The sequence below is a fragment of the Bubalus kerabau genome, chromosome 20 (genome assembly GCF_029407905.1).
Source record: "Bubalus kerabau isolate K-KA32 ecotype Philippines breed swamp buffalo chromosome 20, PCC_UOA_SB_1v2, whole genome shotgun sequence".
In the NCBI taxonomy this organism is placed as follows: domain Eukaryota; kingdom Metazoa; phylum Chordata; class Mammalia; order Artiodactyla; family Bovidae; genus Bubalus; species Bubalus kerabau.
In genome coordinates this window covers 8,449,655-8,472,411 of record NC_073643.1, presented here as the reverse complement: position 1 = coordinate 8,472,411, position 22,757 = coordinate 8,449,655, and the positions used below count along the sequence as shown (strand labels likewise).

The 22,757-nt window shown below is 43.6% G+C and overlaps 1 protein-coding gene across 1 annotated transcript in view; it reads right to left on the bottom strand.

The window, feature by feature from the left end:
- Positions 1-21,715, bottom strand: part of CMTM8 (CKLF like MARVEL transmembrane domain containing 8) — a 93,961-nt gene extending 72,246 nt beyond the window's left edge. Inside the window, exon 1 of the mRNA XM_055558836.1 lies at positions 21,320-21,715. Within this exon, the coding sequence (XP_055414811.1) occupies positions 21,320-21,466 (147 nt within the window). The 5' untranslated portion in view covers positions 21,467-21,715. The remainder of the gene's footprint in view (positions 1-21,319) is intronic.
- Positions 21,716-22,757: the final 1,042 nt, after the last annotated feature.

Below are 22,757 nucleotides of genomic sequence, written 5' to 3'. Positions count from 1 at the left end.
GAGGAGCCCGGTGGGCTGCAGTCCATGGGGTCGCTAAGAGTCGGACACGACTGGGCGACTTCACTTTCACTTTTCACTTTCATGCATTGGAGAAGGAAATGGCAACCCATTCCGTTGTTCTTGCCTGGAGAATCCCAGGGATGGGGGAGCCTGGTGGGCTGCCGTCTCTGGGGTCGCACAGAGTCGGACACGACTGAAGCGACTTAGCAGCAGGGAAACTAAGATTCCCACAAGCCACAAGGTGAGTCCAAAAAGTTAAAAAAAAAATTTTTTTTTAAAAGCCAAGATAACTTCACAGAAAAGACAGGGCACGGCAATGAATGACTTTTTACAAAATTCTAAAAATTATGGTTGGGGTGGTTTGCCTTGTCAGATGTCAAAATGTATCTTTCAAACTTGGGAGCAAAGGCTGGAATAGACTAGGAAGTATAGAGGTGAACCCAAACAGACACATGAACCAAATCAGTGAGATAGAGGGAGCAATCCACATTAGTTAATGAAAAACAGACTTACGGATTATCAGTATAGCACGTTGAGACAACTGAGAAGACACCTAAAAACAACCCAACCTCAGAGCCAACCTTCTACCTCCAGCTAAAGTAAATTTTAATATTAAGGCTAAACAGAAAAACATACTACAAGAAAAATACAGGTTAAAAATTAATGTGTAATGACTTCCCTGGTGGTCCAGTGGTTAAGAATCCACCTGCTAATGCAGGTGACGCGAGCTCAATCCCTGGTCCAGGGAAGTCCCACATTGTGGGGGGCAACTAAGCCCATGCACCACCACGACTGAGCCTGCATGCCGCGACTGCTGAAGCCGGTACCCAGAGCCCGTGCTCCGCAGTGAGGAGCCACTGCAGTGAGAAGCCCGGGCAACACGCACCAGTGAGGAGCCCCTGCTCACCGCAACTAGAGAAACTCCGCGTGCAGAAACGAAGACCCAGCGCAGCCATAAATAAATAAAAACTTAAAAAGCAATGTATAATTAATTACATTTAGCTTTGTTAGGGAGAAAGAACTTTCTAATGAACCAAATGTAAGGAAAAAACACAACTGATAGACTTAAAGATACATCTTTAAGCTTTTGTAAATAAAGTCAAAGCATGAAAAGCTGGAAAAACACATTTTCAACTCAGAAAGAAGGTGAATATTCCTTATATGACATAAAAAATGCCTTTACAGGGCTTCGCAAGTGGTCTAGTGGTTAAGAATCCACGTGCAATGCAGGGGACGTTTGGTCTCTGGTCCGGGAAGATCTTATAGGTCTTGGAGCAATTAAGCCCATGCACCACATCTTTATAGAGTCTGAGAGCCACAACTACGGAAGCCCGTGCGCCCTAGAGCCTGTGCTCCACCACAAGAGAAGCCCCTGCCCTGCAACGAAAGAACAGCCCCCGCCTGCCACAACTAGAAGCCCACGTGCAGTAACAAAGACTCAGCACAGGCAAAATAAATAAAATGATACAATATGCCTTCACATAAATAATGAAACAGCAGAGCTCTCTCAAGGCAGCTGACTAGACCTCTATGTTTCTCTCTCCATCCTCCCTAAATCCCATTGAAATGACAAAAAATAAAACACACCATACATACAAATAATTTTAAAATACGCAGTAGTGCTGAAAAACCGAAAAGAGCAACAGCAGCAATATGTAACCATGAGGGAATCCTGGGAGGCTTTGGCAACAAACTAATGACAAGGAATAAGGTTTCCAGTCTCCAGCCCTGGAGACGGAAACAGGACCATCAAAAAGGGAAGTTTCCAAGCAGATACTCAAAAAAGTCCAATGATTAAAGGCAACAGCACAGATGGGGAAAAGAATGAGCCAAGGGTTATCTGATAAGGAAAAAATTTAAAGACTTAGAAGGCTGCCAAGTTAATCATTCTCTCCACACCCTCTCCAGCAGTTACTTCTGGAAATAGCCCCCAAGATAAAGCCTCAAGACTTCCAGACACTCCAACAAGTTGTTAGCACATCTCACAGCAAAGTCCAAGCGGCCACACTTCCCCCAACGTTGCTCCCCCTATTAATAATTTTTTTTCTCTAAAAAAAGACACTAGATCATGTCTTGAAAGGTCACATGATGAAAACCCGCATTCATTCCTGAGGGCTCATGGATTCTCATGTAAGCCAATCAGCCTCCAACCATCTACAATTACTAACTGTGCTGTGTTGTGCTAAGTTGCTCAGTCTGTTGGACTCCTCGCGACCCCATGGACTGTAGCCCACCAAGCTCCTCTGCCCATGGGATTCTCCAAGCAAAAATACTGGAGTGGGTTGCCATGCCCTCCTCTAGGGGATATTCCCAACCTAGGGATCCAATGCAGGTCTCCCACATTGCAGGTGGATTCCTCAATGTGGGAGCCATCAGGGAAGCCCTACAAACCAACAATCATCAACAAATGGTTGAGGAAAACAGCCATATGGGAAGCAACAGACTCAACAAGTACAAGGGGTCTCTCTATAAACTAAGGAAAGCTTAAATACGGTTGACTTTTGACCAACACGGGTTTGGAGCGCCTCAACTCTCTGCGGTTGAAAATCTAAGTAAAACTTATAGTTGGCCAACCTTGGCTCCTGTGGTTGGATACTACAAAAAAAAAATCCACTTGTAAATGGAACCATGCAGTCGAACCGATGTTGTTCAAGGGTCAACTGTATACCCAACAGTCTTAAAGTGATTCAATAAAACACAACCGGACTGCAAAGTAAAAAGAATGACAAAACGTTGGGAATTAAAACTATCAAAGCCAAAATTAAAATTCAGCAGTTGGGGTACTTCCCTGGTGGTCCAGTGGTTAAGACTTTGCTTTCCAATGCAGGGAGGGAGGGTTCCATCCCTGATCTGGGAACTAAGATCCCATAAGCCACAGGGTGTGGCCAAAAATTAAAAATAAACACAACATTATAAACCAATTATCAGATCAGATCAGTCGCTCAGTCATGTCCGATTCTTTGCGACCCCATGAATCGCAGCACGCCAGGCCTCCCTGGCCATCACCAACTCCCGGAGTTCACTCAGACTCACGTCCATCGAGTCAGTGATGCCATCCAGCCATCTCATCCTCTGTCGTCCCCTTTTCCTCTTGCCCCCAATCCCTCCCAGCATCAATTATACTTCAATAAGAAAACATTTTTTTAAATTCAGCAGTTGGGCTGAAGAGAAGAACATAGTCAACTGAAAATCTGACTTTGAGCCGTAAGTGTTATTTCCTTAGGACTCTGCAAGAGAACACAGAGAAGGAATGTATAAAAGAAAAGTTAGAAGATATTGAAGATAGTTTAATTTCTCCTGGAACTTCTGGATTGAATACAGACTTTTTTGAAGGAGAAAACAGAAAGAAGAGATGTAAGAAATACAAGGAATCTCCCTGCACTGAAGACAGATCTGAGTATTAGTTATAAAGGGTCCAAGGAATGCTGGGGCAGATGAGTTTTAAGTCACCCTCTACAGAAGGGAAGAAAATTCCAAAAGCATTCAAAGAGACTTTTTTTTTTTTTTTTTTTGATTACTTAAAAGGACATTAAAAGAAAAAAGGAAGTGAGAACCTGATTCCCCTAGAGTTGTGGGTTTGAAAACTAGTAAAACAAGCCTGTGACTTAAATACCATAAACCTCATAGTTCACTGAAATAGATGCAAAGGTTTGTTCTCAGCAGGGAACATCAGGCTACAGCTGTCCTGAAAGGGGTTTCAAGGTCTTCTGGATTTCTCCCAGGATGGGGTTAGGGTATTCAGCCTGCCCAGGGACAGATCTCACCAGGACTCAGGAAACTCCAAGTGGAAGGTCAACAATCTTCTTTTATTCCTAACCACATCAACCTGAAGCTCCAGTAATAATTACCTCATATGGTTGCAAAACTGCCTTGCATGAGCCATTTCACCCTGATTGTGTAATGACAATCCACCTACCATTTCTTGCTACACCATCCGTACCAACTTTCTACATTCTTAAGGTTATTGAATGTGCAAGGCATCATTCATGCAAGGTTGTACCGCAACTAAATAGGTGGGAATGGTAATCACAAGGTTAGGGGTTGGGGGTGGGGTACGATATTGAAACTCACAGGCCTGTCCAGGGACTACCAGACCATCAGGTCTCTTATTAACACCCCGGGACACTAGAAGACAATGAAGCAACATCTCCAAAGCACTAATGGAAAGAAATTTTAAGACCTATTATTTTACCCAATGAAATTACTCAAGTATAAAGGTGACAAGAAAGACGCTCTTTGAAGTGCAAGGGTTCAAAAAAATTCAACACCTTTAAACCTTTGCTAAAGGAATTACTCAGGGAAGTACTTTGAAAGTGAAAAATAAACCAAGAAAGCAAATGCCACAAAAAGTAGCATGAAAGAATTTAAATGTGTAGTCATCAAAAGAGTCAGTTGGTATTACAGGTGTAATATCAAACGGTATTACTGCCTGGTGGCTCAGTGGTAAAGAATCTATCTGCGAATGCAGGAGACATGGGTTTGATTCCTGTGTCAGGAAGATCCCCAGGAGAAGGAAGTGGCAACCCACTCCAGTATTCTTGCCTGGGAAAATCCAAGGACAGAGATGCCTGGCAGGCTGTAGTCCATGGGGTTGCAAAAGAGTTGGATGTGACTTAGTGACTAAACAACAATATTATGGGTAAAAGCGTCAGACAACTGGCAAGAAATTATTCCTAAGAAATTAGTTTTTTAAAAAGTAACCCAGGGATTATAAAATTAAGCATTTGCTTTGGAAAATAGTCTGGCAGCCCTCATATAGTTAAACATAGTTATACGAACCAGCAAATTCTACTCCTAGGAAGACATTCAAGAGAAACAAAAATATATGTCTACATAAAAACTTGTACATGTATGTTCTTAGCAGCATTCAGTTCAGTTCACTTCAGTTGCTCAGTCGTGTCTGACTCTTTGCGACCCCATGAATCACAGCACACCAGGCTTCCTGGCCATCACCAACTCCTGGAGCTTACTCAAACTCATGTCCATCAAGTCGGTGATGCCATCCAGCCATCTCATCCTCTGTCGTCCCCTCCTCCTCCTGCCCCCAATCCCTCCCAGCATCAAGGTCTTTTCTAGTGAGTCAACTCTTCCCATGAGGTGGCCAAATTACTGGAGTTTCAGCTTCAGCATCAGTCCTTCCAATGAACACCCAGGACTGATCTCCTCTAGGATGAACTGGTTGGATCTCCTTGCAGTCCAAGGGACTCTCAAGAGTCTTCTCCAACACCACAGTTCAAAAGCATCAATTCTTCAGCGCTCAGCTTTCTTCACAGTCCAACTCTCACATCCATACATGACCACTGGAAAAACCATAGCCTTGACTAGATGGATCTTTGTTGGCAAAGTAATGTCTCTGCTTTTGAATATGCTACCTAGGCTGGTCATAACTTTCCTTGCAAGGAGTGAGCGTCTTTTAATTTCATGGCTGCAGTCACCATCTGCAGTGATTTTGGAGCCCCAGAAAATAAAGTCTGACACTGTTTCCACTGTTTCCCCATCTATTTCCCATGAAGTGATGGGACCAGATGCCATGATCTTCGTTTTCTGAATGTTGAGCTTTAAGCCAACTTTTTCACTCTCCTCTTTCACTTTCATCAAGAGGCTTTTGAGTTCCTCTTCACTTTCTGCCATAAGGGTGGTGTCATCTGCATATCTGAGGTTATTAATATTTCTCCCGGCAATCTTGATTCCAGCTTGTGCTTCTTCCAGCCCAGCGTTTCTCATGATGTACTCTGCACAGAAGTTAAAGAAGCAGGGTGACAATATACAGCCTTGACGTACTCCTTTACCTATTAGGAACCAGTCTGTTGTTCCAAGTCCAGTTCTAACTGTTGCTTCCTGACCTGCATATAGGTTTCTCAAGAGGCAGGTCAGGTGGTCTGGTATTCCCATCTCTTTCAGAATTTTCCACAGTTTATTGTGATCCACACAATCAAAGGCTTTGGCATAGTCAATAAAGCAGAAATAGATGCTTTTCTGGAACTCTCTTGCTTTTTCCATGATCCAGCGGATGTTGGCAATTTGATCTCTGGTTCCTCTGCCTTTTCTAAAACCAGCTTGACCATCTGGAAGTTCACGGTTCACATATTGCTGAAGCCTGGCTTGGAGAATTTTGAGCATTACTTTACTAGCGTGTGAGATGAGTGCAATTGTGCAGTAGTTTGAGCATTCTTTGGCATTGCCTTTCTTTGGGATTGGAATGAAAACTGACCTTTTCCGGTCCTGTGGCCACTGCTGAGTTTTCCAAATCTGCTGGTATATTGAGTGCAGCACTTTCACAGCATCATCTTGGATTTGAAATATCTCAAATTTGAAATATCAAACAGGATTTGAAATATCTCAACTGGAATTTCATCACCTCTACTAGCTTTGTTCGTAGTGATACATCCTAAGGCCCACTTGACTTCACATTCCAGGATGTCTGGCTCTAGGTGATTGATAACACCATCGTGATTATCTGGGTCATGAAGATCTTTTTTGTACAGTTCTTCTGTATATTCTTGCCACCTCTTCTTAATATCTTCTGCTTCTGTTAGGTCCATACCATTTCTGTCCTTTATTGAGCCCATGTTTGCATGAAATGTTCCCTTGGTATCTCTAATTTTCTTGCAGTGTTACCAATAGCTAAAAGGTGGAAAACAACCCAAATATCTATGAACTCATGAATGGATGGATAAAATGAAGCCACACAATGAAACAATATTTGGCAATAAAAAGAAAAGAAGTACTCGCTCATGCTCTAACATGGATGAATCTTGAAAATGTTAGCTTAAGTGAAAGAAGTTAAGCACAAAAGACCACATATTATGGGATTCATTTATATGAGATGTCCAAAACAGGCAAATGTGATGGACACAGAACGTGGAATTGGTGACAGCATAGGAAGAGGTTGTGGAGAAATGGAGAATGACCCCTAATAGTGCGGAGTTTCTTTCTGGGATGATGAAAACATTCTAAAATTGATTATGATGATGGTTGCACAACACTGTGAATATTCCAAAAGCCTCTGAGTGGTACACTTCAGGTGGGTGAATTGTATCTCAAAAAATGCTATTTAGGAAAAACATAAAAAACTGTCTAACACAAAGAGCATGATAAGGAAAAGGTTAGTGTTATATTTTGAATGGAATTATGTGGTTACACATCTTAATTCTCTGGGGAGTTAGCAAAAAAAAAAAAAAAATATATATATATATATATATATCAGTGAAGTAAAGTGAAGTAGCACAGTCGTGTCCAACTCTTTGCAACCCCATGGACTGCAGTCTAGCAGGCTCCTCCATCCATGGGATTTTCCAGGCAAGAGTACTGGAGTGGGGTGCCATCGCCTTCTCTATACTTATATATATATAAGTACTTTGGGTAAAATTTAAAAGATAACTCCAAACAAAATAGAAATGGAATTTATAACTTACAATCACTAGAGAAAAAAATAAGGAAAACTAAGAATTCTAAATAAGTTATCACAATAAATATAAATGTGTTAAAAATTTCTATATTGAAAGACTGATTCTCAGACTGGGTATGGAACTAAAATCTAGTTACATGATCAATATAGAAGGCTTAACAAGATGACAGAGAAAGGAAAATATTAAAGGGACAGTTTCCTTTCAGAAGATGAAAATGTTCCAGAACTGGATAAAAGTGATCGAATGTATTATACTAAATGTCATTCATTTGTTCATTTTAAATAGCTACTTTTATAGACATACCTCATTCCATTACACTTTCCTTTCATGTGCTTCAAAAATACTGTTTTTCACAACTGAAGGTTTGTGGCAACCCTGTATCAAACAAGTCTTACTGACTTTTTCAAATAGCACTTGCTCACTTTGGGTCTCTGTCACATTTGTTAATTCTCACAATATTTCACACCTTTTCATTACTAGTACATTTGTTATGGTGATCCGTGATCAGTGATCTCCAATGATAGGATCATAACTGTTTTGAGGTGCCACAAACCTTGCCCATAAAAGATGGTGAACCTCACTTACTGCTGACGATCCAGAACATTATATGAACTTAGCTGATAACGCAGTGGCAGGGTGTGAGAGGACAGACGCAAACTCTGAAAGAAGTTCTACTGTGGGTCACGTGCTGTCAAAGAACACAGCATGCTACAGAGAACCAGTTCATGAAGAGAAGAGTCAACGAATGCAGCAAACTTCATTCTTGCATTATTTTAAGGAACTGCCAAAGCCACCCCAACCTTCGGCAGCTACCACCCTGATTAGCCAGCAACCATCAACATCCAGGCAAGAGTCTCCACCAGCAAAAAGATTATGGCTCGCTAAAGACTTGGGGACGGTTAGCATTTTTTACCAATAAAGAATTTTTAATTAAGGTATGTACATTGTTTTTTAAATGTATTGAATTAAATACTTACCAGCCTACAGTATAATGTAAACATAATTTATATGCACTTGGAAACCAAAAAATTTATTTGACTAGCTTTATTTTGGTACTGCTTTATTACCCTGGTCTGGAACCACAGTATCTCTGAAGTATGCCTATATGTTATGTGAATCTCACTCCAATTAAAAATAAAGGAACAAGAACATATCAGATAAATGCCAGCCAAAAAAGCTGAGGTGACATTAGCAAAGTCAGACAAAACAGAACACAGCCAAGTGATCTAGAAGCTGGTCTTGTATTAACACAAACAGAAAACCCTCAGATACGACACCAACAAATCAAACCAAGAGTTAAGAAAGAAAGTTTTAAAATCCAGTAGTTTCTTTAAAAAATACATTATAATTAAATAGAGATTATATCAGAAGTACAAGAATGACTCAACGTTAGATTTTCTAATGTAATTCACTCCATTAACAAATAGAAGGAAAAAAAACCTATATGCTGACCTAACAAAAGGCACCCTCCCAGCCAAATACTAGCTCCCAAATTCAACAATTATTCCTGATTAAGATGTAAAACCTCCCTTTCTTAATTCAATAAAGAATATCTACCAGAACCCACAGTAAAACCTGTATTATAATTAAAGCATTGGAAACACTGCAGTTAAAGTTATGAGTCAGCCAAAGATATCCATCTCGTCTCAATCATTCCTAACCTATGCAATAATGAAAAACAATATAAATATAAAAAGAAGAAAACCACCTGTGTTCAGATATTACTATAACTTATAAAATAATAATAGAACTAACTATAATAATTAGGACAATAATAATTAGAACTAATTATTCAAATAAAATGGCTACATATAAAACAAGATAATCAATAGCTTTTTTTCAAGCTATAAACAGTTACAAATTGCCAAATTCAATTCATTTTTTATAAATCCTATTTATCAAATATAATAAGAAGTACATAGACTCATCTGGCAAAAACTTAGAGCTTCAAGAGCATAAACTGACCTTAAATAAATAGATAACAATATTCTTAAGTGGTAAGATTCAATATCATAAGGACATCTCTTCAAATTAATTTATAAATTTAATGCAGTCTCAATCAAAATCAGAGTGGAATGTAAAGAACAATGATTTTAAAAATCACCTCCAAGTGTAAGTGTAAGTATACAAAAGCATAGCAAGAAAGAGAGAAACGGGTATGATTTATAGCAAGGAGATCCAACCAGTCCATCCTAAAGGAATCAGTCCTGAATATTCACTGGAAGGACTGATGCTGAAGCTCAGTCTCCAATACTTTGGCCACCTGATGCAAAGAACTGACTCATTTGAAAAGACCCTGATGCTGGGAAAGATTGAAGGCGGGAGGAGAAGGGGACAACAGAGGATGAGATGGTTGGATGGCATCACCGACTCAATGGACATGAGTTTGAGTAAGCTCCGGGAGTTGGTGATGGACAGGGACGCCTGGCGTGCTGCAGTCCATGGGGTCACAGAGTCAGACATGACTGAGCAACTGAACTGAACTGACCCTACTGAATATTTAAATGCATGTAAAGCTACAGTCAATTTAGAATTGACTCAGAATCAAGAAATAGTTACACATATATGGGAATATGATTAATGGTGAGACAACTAGCTACCCATTTGGGGGGAAAATGAAATTACATTCTTTTAAATTTATTTTTAATTGGAGGATAATTGCTTTACAATGTTGTGGTGGTCTCTGCCATACAACAATGTGAATCAGCCATAGGTATACACATGTCCCCTCCCTTGTGACCACCCTCCCACCCCTCACCCCCTCCCACCCGACCAGAGTACCAGCTTGAGCTCCCTGTGCTATAAAGCAACCTCCCACTAGCTATGAATTTTACCCATGGTAACGCATATAATGTCAGTCATACTCTCTCAGTTCATCCCACCCTCTACTTCCCCTGCTGGGTCCGCAAGTCTGTTCTCTATTCCTGCCCTGTAAGTGGGTTCATCAGTACCATATTTCTAGATTCTATCCATTTTTCTAGATTCCATACACAGGCATTAATATATGATATTTGTTTTTCTCTTTCTGATTTACTTCACTCTGGCAGGGGAGATACCATGATCATGAAATTACATTCTTATCCACACAGAAAGAACTTATGCCTTTAGATGACAATTTTTTAAAAATTGTTTATTTATTTATATTTGGTTGCACCGCATGGCTTGCAGGGTCTGTTCCTTGACCAGGGATTGAGCTCAGGCTCTGGCAGTGAAAGCGCCGAGTCCTAACCACTGGACAGCCAGGGAACTTCTGCTGGTAAATATTTTTAACATTTAAAAGAATGGTATTTTCTCCAAATATCTGTATAATCCTGGGTGTCAGGAAGCCATGTTTAAGCAAAGTAAACCCAAGAAGGCTGAATAAAGGTAAGATCTAGATTTCATGCAAATTAGAAACTTATTTTGATGAAAATGGCATGAATGATACTAACAACAAGTGACATGAACAAGTTAATACTTATACAGGAAACCTACAAATCAACAAAAAAGCAATATGGAAAAACATCAAGATATCACTAAGTGAAAACGAAGTTGCAGAATATGTATACTACACTCATTCATGTGTGTGCATATATGCACACACAGAGAAAAAGGTCTGTGAGCACTAAGTAGATGGGGGTAGATGCTGGATACAGTGAAGGAGGTAAGTTATCAGAGATACTCAGTTTTCACTCTATATATAAATGATTTGAAGTTTTTTACAATGAACACATTTAATTACATTAATGCATAAATACATTCTCATCACAAAAAAATTAAAACCATATAAAAAATAAGGAGTTAAAAAGCAAACCTCCCTATTCAAATACATCCCACAATCCAATCTTATTTCCCTCCTTGGAGGTAAATTTTCATAAATGTCTTCACTCCCTGGTGGCTCAGACAGTAAAGAATCCACCTGCAGCACAGGAGACACGGGTTCGATCCCAGAGTTGGGAAGATCCCGTGGAGGAGGGCATGGCAACCCACTCCAGTATTCCTGCCTGGAGAATCCCATGGACGGAGGAGCCTGGCGGGCCGCAGTCCACGGGGTCACAAAGAGTGGGACACGACTGAGCGACTTCACTTTCACTTTTTCACTCCCTTTTATATCTTTAAAACATTTTTAAAGACAGAAAGGGCCCTTTTTTGTGTGTTTTAATGAGTAGAAGGGGAAAAACAGGCATTTACTGAAAGAAGAAATAAATGGCTTATAAGCATATTTTAAATGTTAAACTTTAATCATCACAGAAATAAAATTTTAAATTTTAAAATTTTTAAATTTTAAAAAATCTCTTTTTTCACATGTCCAAGGCTTCCTTGAATATTAGCTGATGCTCTGACTGGTGGGTGTCTATGCCAAATCAGGTTTTATTAGAGTATCTCCCACTCCAAGAAAATTGGAAAATGTTAAAAGTTTGAGTATTTGAAGAAACAAACCCACTGAAACACCACTAGAACACAAACACACAAACCCACTGAAACAGAACTATAGGGAATGCCAATGGGTATAAACCTTTCTGTACAACTGGGCAGTAATACCAAAAGCCTTAAAAACACATAGAGCAACCCCACTCCAACACAAAACTATTAGAACTAATAAATGAAATCAGCAAAATTGTAGAATATAAGGTTAAGGATACAGAGCTCAACTGGATTTCTATGATGTAGCAATAAACAATCTGAAAATGAAATTAAGAAAATAATTCCATGTTCAATAGCATCAAAAAGAATAAAACACTTAGGAATAAATTTAACAAAAGAAATATATGATATATACATTGAAGACTACAAAACATTGTTAAAGAAATTAGAGGAGATGTAAATAAACAGAAAGGTATCCCATGTCCATGAGTCAGAAAACAGTTTTCAAACAGCAATATCCCCTCAATTGATCTACAGATTCAGCACAACCCATACTGAAACTCCAGCAGCCCTTTTTGCAGAAATTGGCAAGATGATACTAAAATTCAAGGAAATGCAAGGGACCCAGAATAGCCAAAACAATTTTCAAAAAATAACAAACTTGCAAACTCACAGTCTGATTGCAAAACTTTCTACAAAGCTACAGTTAGTGTGGTACTGGCACAAGGATAGATATTTAGATCAACGAAACAACTGATAATGCAGAAATAAACCCTTACATTTATGGCCATATGATGTTCAACAATGGGTGCCAACACAATTCAGTGGGGAAAAAATTGTCTTTTCAACATATAGTGCCAGGACAATTAGATATCCACACGGAAATGAACGAAATTACCCTCCTTCCTCAAAAAATTAACTCAAAATTAGCCACAGACCTAAATGTAAGACATAAAACTACACAACTTTTGACTTTACCAGCAGTCCAGTGGTTAAGATTCTGTGCTTCCACTGCAGGGGCACGGGTTCGATCCCTGGTCAGGGAAGTTGCGCATGCCATGCAATGAAGCACCGCCCCCCTAAAAAACACCTATAAAACTTTCAGTAAAAAACAGACAAGCAAATCTTTGTGACCCTGCATTAGGCAAAGTCTTCTTAGCTATGACATCAAAAATACAAACAACAAGAGAAAAAAAATACACAGATTGTCCTTTGTCAAATTAGGAAACCCTTGTTCTTTAAAGGAAACCATCGTATAAAGTGAAAAGACAACACCCAGCATGGAAGAAAAATACTTGCAAATCACGTATCTGATATATGATAAGGAACCTGTATCCAGAATATGAAAAGCATGCTTACAAGTCCACAATTAGAGAAATTAGTTTTTTAAATAGCAAAGGATTTTTTGGTTGTTAACATTATCTTTATTAGGCTGCTGTTGACATTACTTTTCAACTTTTCAGGGCCTGGTTGTTCCTTTTAAATGGCCAAGGATTTGAACTGACACTTCTCCAAAGAAGCTAGACAAATGACATAAAGAGACGCTCAACATCAATAGTCATCATGGAAATACAAACTAAAACCACAATGAGATATCACTTCATACCTTGTAGGATGATTAGAAAAGGCAGAAAACAAATCTCGGGGAGGATGTGGAGAGATTGGAACACTCGTGTTGGTGCTGGAATTATAAGTTAGGGTCACCATTTTGGAAAGAGTCTAGCAGTACCCTGACAAATAGTAGACAAAGACCTACCGTATCAATCAACCCTCCTTTCCTAGGTAAACGCCCAAGAAAACTGAAAACTAAGTCCACACAAAACCTGTGCACGAAGGTTCACAGCAGTGTGTTCGTAACAGTGGAAACAGCCCAACTGTTCATCAGTTGATGAATGGATAAACAATACATATATATGTATGATACAATGAAATATTATTTGGCAATAAAAGGAATGAAGTACTGAGACATGCTAGAGCATGGACAACCCTTGGAAACATTATGTTAAGTGAAAAGCCAGACAGCAAGGGCCACACAGTATAGGATTCATCTACAAGAAATAACCAGGACAGACAAATCCAGGGGGCAGAGAACAGATTCGCTGCTACCAAGGGCTGAGGCCAGGGGAGGCCAGGGAGTGACTGCTAACAGATACAAGGTTTCTTTCTGTGGTGACAGAAACGTCCTAAAATCAGACAATGATGAGAGCCCTACAACTCTGTGAATATCCTAAAAAATTTCTGAATTGTACACCTTTAAAAGGTCAACTTTTCATGTATATTTTTACTTTTACTTTTTTGTTTTTTATTTCATTTTTTTCTTGAAGTATAGTTGATTTTAAATGTTTCAGGTGTACAGCAAAGGACATATATATCCTACATGATAATGGTCTTTGACTCACTTCATCTCTACATCTATCCATGTTGCTGCTAATGGCATTGTTTCGTTACTTTTTATGACTGAGTAATATTCCATTGTACGTATGCACCACGTCTTCTGTATCCATGAGTCTGTCAGTGGACACTGCGGCGGCTTCCGTTTCTTGACTGCTGTAAAGAATGCCGCAGTGAACGCTGGAGTGCGTGTGTCTTTTCTCCCAATATACACCCACGAGTGGGACGGCTGGATCAGACAACAGCTGTATTTTTAGTTTTTAAGGAAAAATCATCAATCTCTTATGGCTAATACCTCAATAAAGCTGTATCTTAAACCTGGATATGCCCAAACTCATAGAACAGTACACTAAAAAGGGTAAATTTTACGTAGACATCAATAAAATTTTACTTCAAGGAAGATTCATATGCCCTGTTGCTCAATTCTAAGTACACATCCATAGAAAATCTCAAAAGAGTATCCAGAAAGAGGGGGCTTACGGAATGTTTGTTACAACCTTCTTACAGGAAAGAAAGAAACCTAAATTGAACAGTGGGAGCCTGGATATTTATGGGATACTAGGTGGCCCAGAGAAGGCAATGGCAACCCACTCCAGTACTCTTGCCTGGAAAATCCCATGGACGGAGGAGCCTGGTAGGCTGCAGTCCATGGGGTCGCTAGGAGTCGGACACGACTGAGCGACTTCACTTTCACTTTTCACTTTCATGCACTGGAGAAGGAAATGGCAACCCACTCCAGTGTTTTTGCCTGGAGAATCCCAGGGATGGGGGAGCCTGGTGGGCTGCCGTCTGTGGGGTCGCACAGAGTCGGACATGACTGAAGCGACTTGGCAACAGCAGCAGCAGGTGGCCATTGGGATTCCCCAGTGGCTCAGAGGTAAAAAATCCACCTGTGATGCAGGAGCCACAGGAGACTCGGGTTCAATCCCTGAGTTGGGAAGAGCCCCGGGAGAAGGAAATGGCAACCCCTTCCAGTATCCTTGCCTGGAGAAACCCATAGACAGAGGAGCCTGGTAGGCCACAGTTCATAGGGTTGCAAAGAGTCAGATATAACTGAAGCAACTTAGCATGCACGCACGCAGGCAGCCATTAAGAATGACTGAAGAACTTCAATGATTTTTTTTAAAGCCAGGAGCAGAAGAAAAAATGTTTTTAAAAATTGGAAAAAAAAAAAAAACACAATGCCTAAAGAAATGAACGCTGATGAGGAAAGGTAATTTATCAGGTCTCCCCAGGAAACTGGCACATTCAGATTGGGTAATCTGAGCAGAGTGTAATAAAGGTCTTATTTAGAAGGTAGGGTGCAGGAAAACCACAAGCCATAACGCAGGGCCTGGCAATAGGAAGTGGCTGGGAGTGACCAGATAACAGAGCCAGGGAAAACAGCCCAGGGCCGAGGGCTGCCAGAGCCCGCCTTGCACAGAGGGACACAGCTAGGCTGCTGAGCCCCGGCAGGGAGGAGTCCCAAGAACGAGCGCCCTGAGCCTGCTCCCCTCCCACCTACCACATCCTACAGGTGCCAGGAGGCCCCTGGAATCCAGTGTAGCATCAGAGGGGACCCTGGAGACGGCCGGGTCCGTGCAAGTCACTACAGGGTGGAGAGCTGGGTGGAGGGTGCCTCTGAGTGACGAATACAAGACGTCCAGCACAGATGGTCATAGCAGGAAGCAAGGAGTAGTTCGTAAGTGACCGCATTTTTAAAAAAACTGCAGATAAGTAACACACAACCACTTAAGAAACCCTGGAATGGTTTACTCCAGGGGGTAAACAGAGGTTCGCCCAGAGTTTCTCAACAGTGGGGCTGTAGGCAGCTGGTGAAGCAACTCTTCATGGCTGGGGACTGTCCCAAGAGCTTCAGGACATCAGACTCCCTGGACCCCAGGGCACTGAACACCAGGAGAACAGGCATGACAATAACCAAAACTTTCTGAAAAGCCTCCCCACGCCCAAACATTGGGTCAATATTGACACGCCTGACAGGAACCACTGTGGGGAACATAGTTCAAGGGTTTTTTTTTCATACTTGCATTTTTCTCATTTTTCTACCAAGATTAGAAACCTGTGTTCATCCTTCTTCAAAAAGAAATCAACAGGATAGACTAATTTAACTCCTCCTGGCCTCACCGCACAACACGTGGGATCTAGTTCCCCCACCGGGGATCGAACCCTCGTCCCCTGCATTGCGAACTTGAAGCCTTAACCACTGGATCGCCAGGCAAGTCCAAGGATAAATTAATTTAGATGCCAGTTCTCAGGAAACCCTATCTGTCCTCCCCCAACTAAGTTTGCTCATGACAGTAAGTAAACAAAAGGTGATCGGACATTATTACCTGCATGACATAACTCATTTTGAAGTCGCCAACAACAGGAAGGCTGCAATTTAACTCAGCTTCTGACAAATCACTTTTATTCTTCCAATCCTCATAACTGTTATGAGATCACAACATCCTACAAGTCACAGGTCAAGTCCTGGATTGCTTCTAGCTTGTTATAAAACTTGAAGAGGAAGGAAACCACTACAATTTGGTTGCCATACCATGTTACACCGGCACCATCTAGGGTGTTTTAGCAGGTCACCTCTGTGAGAAAGCCAGGCCGAGGGATCCTGACAACAGATTTGGGGAAACACTGTTTTACTCTCTATTATTTCCCCCAGGCTCAAGCAGGAAGTCAGGTTCTTAGTAACTCTTTGTCTCAGTATTTTGCTTTTTCAAGGCGGAAAGTAACATTCTTCTGGGGGCAGGTCTAACTTAATCTGAGGGCTGGAACAGCAAAGTTTGAAACCTGCCCTGCCTCCACTAAAGAATTCATGGTTCCTTACGGTTCAAGAAACCATCCACTGCAAGCTACATTCTGACTCAGATGTTAAAATATAAACAAAAATGAAAATATTTATAAAATATAAACAGTATACTGAATCAATAAAATGTAGTATATACTCTTTAGGGTGATCCTTAACATTTTCAAGAGTTCTATGGAATCCTCTGGCGATCCAGTGGTTAGGACCTCGTGCTCTCACTGCTGGGGCCCTGGGTTCAGTACCTGGTCAGGGAACTAAGATCCCACAAGCCACATGGCATGGCCAAAATAAATGAAAAAGAAAATTTTAAGAATCTCTTTGGAGTAGGAAATGGCAACCCACTCCAGTATTCCTGTCTGGAGAATCCCATGGACAGAAGAGCCTGGCTGGCTACAGTCCATGGGGTCACAAAGAGTCGGACACGACTGAACTAACGAGCACATACGTATGGACAGTAAGTTCATGAAGTGTTCTTCCGATGAATGAAGACACCCTCTCCCATTCCACATTCCCAACATCTATTTAGATAAAAGTAATCTATAAAACTGCACAAGTGGAAGAAACTCTACAATCATCAATTGACTCGCTTGAAATATCGTAAGTAATGGAATTTTTAAAATAATTAGCTATTGACATTTGTTTTATAGATAACAGCATATTATGATAAAAGAAAGTATCTAAGCATTCTGTAGCTGTTTTCTCAAAGGACTATCCAAGAACACTTTGCAATAGTATCTAGTGAGCTTGTTAAAAATGCTGCTTTCTTTCTCACTGCAGCAAACTTGCTGTAACAGAATTTCTGTAGTCAGCACTCTAGAATATGCATTTTAGTACAGTGCTCACTGTGATTTTTATGCTCATTAAATCTTTAAAGTCACTGTGCTGGAGGCTAAGATGGTGTAAAAGAAATTCTAGTTAAAACAGCATTTCAGTGGAGGTTTCTTAAATTTCTACAGCAATTTCCACTACAATGGCTAAAGCAGGCTTAGAGAATGTTACTTACTTTCTTGGGCCATTCTAAACATTTGACATAGGCAATTTGGAGCATGCCTAGAAAAAGAATAAGTAACTTGGCTCAACACTGGTGATCAATATATATTTGTTGAATAAATGAATATAATGCAAACAGGAAAAAAAAAACCTCTTTAGGGGACTTTCTGGTGGTCCAGTGGTTAAGAATCCGCCTTGCAGAGCAGGGGGTGTGGAGTCGATCCCTGACCAGGGAACTAAGATCCCATATGCTGTGGGGCAATTAAGCCCACGTGCCACAACTAGAGAGTGTGTGCACCACAATGAAAGATTTCATGTGCTGCAACTAAGACCCAGTGCAGCCAAATAAATTTAAAAAAAGTTTTTAATCTCTTTAAATGTCCATGAGTTTTCCTGATTGAGAGAACAGGTTCTTGGTATTACATAAGAAAACACTCATGTGAAGGCACACCACTGTCATGTCACAGCTCTCTGGGAAGAAAACAGATTCTACAGGTTTCCAGAAAGGGGGTGGGGGATCAAGAATTGGAATCTTTTAAAAAGAATTAGAAGAGCTAGAAGATAACAGAGGAACACTTTCAAAATTCTGAAGGAAAAAATTTCCAATCTACCATTCTTCACCTAGTCAAACTATTAATTATGTGTAACAGTGGAATGAAGACATTTCAAAAGATGCGCCTCTCGATTTACACATGCGCCCTTTTTTAGGAGACGCATGTGTGTGTCAGAGGGTGTGTGTTTCCCCCCAGACAGAGGACACTGGTCCTGGGAGGCAAAGGATCAACCTAGGAGAAGGGGGAAGGGGCTTTCAACAGGCACATGCAGGAGACCCCAGGCCATCAGCTGTGTCCAGGTGAGAAGGCCAGGTGAAAGGGGATCAGACACTCCCAGAGAGGGCTGGTCAAGAAAACGACCCTGATGGAATACCTGCTGTCTCTCAGTTTCCTGAGTGAAGACTCAAACAGTAAAGTCAGTGACTAAGTATCTAGAGAACTCAGAAATGGAAAATTACAATCTCCAGGAACAACAAGAAATTGGACAGCAAAGGAAAAGCACCCACAGACCGCTCAGAGGCTCCTCTTGAACAGTGTTTATGATATCCTAAGGTCAGCACCGGTTATCGATCTAATCCAAAGACATAAAGGTGTATGTATAATGCGGGTGGGGAAGGGGTGGCCCAAGAGGGCTAAAGCCTCATTTGTCAGAGTACAAAGCCAAGGATAACACCATTGGTGGGGGAAGGGTCTAAGAAATGGGAATGTGGGTACCTCTGGTACGGCAATGGTGGGGGAGGGTTAGATGTCTACCGGTAGGCCAGTGACTCTAAAACCTGTGCATTAGAGATCTGCCAAAATAAAAACTCTCGTAGTCATTCAGGATAATTTTTCTCATGTTTTTCCATCAGTTTCAAAAAACGTATTGAAATTGAAACGTCTACGTGCCAACACATCAACAGTGGTTATTTCTAGTAACATAATAGTGGGCCATTTACATTTTTTCTTTTACTTTCCTATTTTCAGAGAAAGCATGGAACATGGAGTCTGTTGATCATAAATCAGAAAACACGAGGTGTTTTACTTTACACCTGGTCCGCATCCACACCAGGGTAGAAGGCCCACCTCTGTCCCTGTAGCTGCCATTTGCTCTGCTGGAGCAGAGGAGCCTGCCAACTCCTTCATCCACACAGCAAATATTTGTTGAATTCCTATAAGCCAGGCCCTGCAAGGTGATTCCAATACCGGAGCTTTCTATTGGATCTCCCCAGCCTCAGTGCCAGCAGGGGGAACGAAATGGGGGATGGGCTAAACCAACACTTCAAACTCTCTATGCACTGGAAGCAATGGGGATGTATTCAGTTGGTCTGGGGTGTGCTCCGAGTCTCTGGAAAAGTGGATGAGCTATGTTACATGCTTTGTTGCAGGTTTCTCAGGGGATCTGGGGTCCTCAGCACTTTGGTACCATCATGGCCCCAAGCTCACATAAGCTAGATTTCAACCCCACAAAGGTTTAAGTGAAAGTATGAGGGATGTGGGGCTTCCCCAGGTGGCATAGTGGTAAAGAATTCCGCCTGCCATTGGAAAAAGCCATGGTCCCCTGCCCTTTTGTATGACATCCTTTTTGAAACACACCAGCCTGGAAATAAAAAACAAACAAAAAAAAGAATTCGCCTGGGAATGCAAGAGATGTGGGTTCAATCCCTGGGTTGGGAAGATCCCCTCCAGTACGAAACGGCACCCCACTCCAGTATTCTTGCCTGGGAAATCCCATGGACAGAGGAGGCTGGTGGGCTGCAGTCCATGGGGCCGCAACTGAACAGCCACAAGTAAACTGCGCGAGATATGGCAGAAGGAAGGGATGCTCCTTAACAGTTAAGGGCCCTGGAGACAGGCAGGCCTAGGTTTGAATCCCACCTCCACCCCCAGGTGGGACCTACTTCCTCTCTCTAAACCTCAGTTTCTTCACAAGTAAAATGGGATCATAATCAAAGCTCCCTTCACAGGATGGGCTTCCCAGATGGCTCAGATGGTAAAGGGGCTGCAGTCCAGAGGGTCGCAAAGAGTCGGAGACGACTGAGCGACTTCACTTTCTTTCACTTTTCATAGGATAGGAGTGTTGTGCGGGACATGAGGGCAGGAAGGTGTCTAAGGGGCTTGATGAGACCCTGGCACCTGGTGAAGAGAGTACACAGTAGCCTCCGTTAGCTGTTAACAAGCCCGGGACCTTTCTCAGCCAGGAGGAAACCTAAAGGGGGGATAACTGGATCTCTCAGCGTCCACGTTCTCCTCTAGAGGAGAAGGCTGGTTCATGTGCCCCCTCCCCAGGAACTGTCTGAGTCTTAAACCACGATGTGCAAAGCACCAGACAAGAACCCCTTTGATCCTCAAACAGCACCAGACAGGAGACCCTCGGAATTTTTCCGTAAACCCTTCCTGATTCACCTCAGTTTTACTTCCAAGGAGATAATTAGGAAAAAGAAGTCTTCTCCCCTGATCTTCGAGAAGCTTTGCTTTTGGGGAAAAGGCCACCCACGTGGATATCAGGTGAGGGAGGCACCAGGTATCTCTGACACTCATGAACACAAACTCAATGTTCACCAAGCATCCCGCTCCGGGCACACGCCACGACCGCAGAGTGGGCTCAGGAGGTCGGGTTTCTCCCCAACATCCCGAAGCTCATGACCCTTTCCCCTAGAAGAGCCCAAGGTGAGAAGGGGCCCTCTTCTGAGAGGGGGTCTCGGAGTTCGGCACCTTGGGATGAAGGCGAGGCTAAGCCTAAAGCGTTCCTCCGAAGCCGTCTGAAGGATGTGAACAAGCTCCCGGGCGAGGAGCACCGCGCGGGGTCCACCTGCGCCCCTGGCCCCGCCCGCCCGCCTCGAGGCACTCACGATCTCCGCCACGATGAGGAGCCCGGGCAGGGTGCGGAGGAACTCGCGGTCGTAGGAGAAGCTGCTGCTGGTGGTGGAGAAGTTCTCGGCGAAGGAGCTGGCGGTGGTGGTGACCGTCTGCGAGCGGGCGCGCTGCGGCTCCTCCATCGTTGCGCCCGGGCGGGCAGCGCCGGCCCCGCCTCGGAGACCCCCGGCGCGTCCAGGCGGGCCGCGCGGCTCAGAGCCCAGGGACACCGGCCAGTGGGGGGGAGGGGAGCGCGGCGGCGGAGGGACGGGGCGCGCGGGGGGCGCCTGCCGGGCCCGTGTGGCCGCGGCGCGAGTCTGGAGAGCGCGCGGCGCCCCCCTCTCCTCGGCGAGCGCGGGCTCTCGGGCTGCGCGGGGGCGCCGCGGCAGGAGACCCGGCGAGGGGGAAGCCTCCGGCGGCCGAGGGAGGCGGCGGAGGCCGCCGGGCGGAGGGGAGGGGGCGTGGAGAGGGGCGGGCACGCGGTGGGCGGGGAGGAACCGCCCCGCGAAGGCGGCGCCGGCCGGCGGCCGCTTCACCTGTTGCTCGGCCTGGAGGGTGCGGGGGCGCGGCTCCGCGCGGCGCGGGGTCTGCGGAGGGAGGCCTGGGGTCGCGGCCGCCGGCTGCTCGGCTCAGCCAGGCGCCGCCTCCTGGGGGCGGGTCGCCGCTGACCTGTCTCTTTCCACCTGGCGGCGGCCGGCCCGCGGCTCGGGGGCCCCCGAGAAGAGCCAGGCCTCCGGGCCACGTGGCTACGGGAATGGAGGGGTGGGCGGGGCGATGACTTCAGGTGGCGAAAGAGTGGCTGGAGTTACGACCTGGCCGGACCTTAGACCCGAACGAGATCGATGTGTGGCTGCCGGGACGGTCCGGCCGGAGCTTCTCCCCCTGCCGCCGCGGCGGCCGCCGCAGCCGGGCGGGATTTCCTGCCCCTCCTGCCGGGAACAATTTGAGGAACCAGCTTCATCGCCGGGCTTGGAAGGCGAGACGCTTCCAGGCGCTCTCAGAGGCTCGATCGCGCGGATGCATGGAGACCGCGCCTGGCCAGTAGATGGGAACGGGGAAATCTTTGGAGGGGGGGGGGGGGTCCCTGGTCACGATGAATCAGTGTCCCATCGCCCTCGGGAGGAAATGTTGGGGGGAGAGCTAGAAAACTGTGTGGGTCGTGCAAAGTGTGCTTTCCTTGGGGTGCGGGAGGGGATGAGGGAGCCCCACGCATGCAGGCAAACGTGTCAGGCTAACCCGAATTTCAACACTTGCATTTCTCAGCCGTGTGACCAGGAGCAAGGGGCCCCACGTCTCTGGACCTCAGTGGACCGTCTGTAAAATGCCTAGGTGGACACCTTGCCAACAAGAACATCTTCCTGGCACACTCTCCTGTCTGGTGAAAGAATGGCAAGAAATATTCTATTTTATTCAGACACGCCCCAGAGGAAAGGA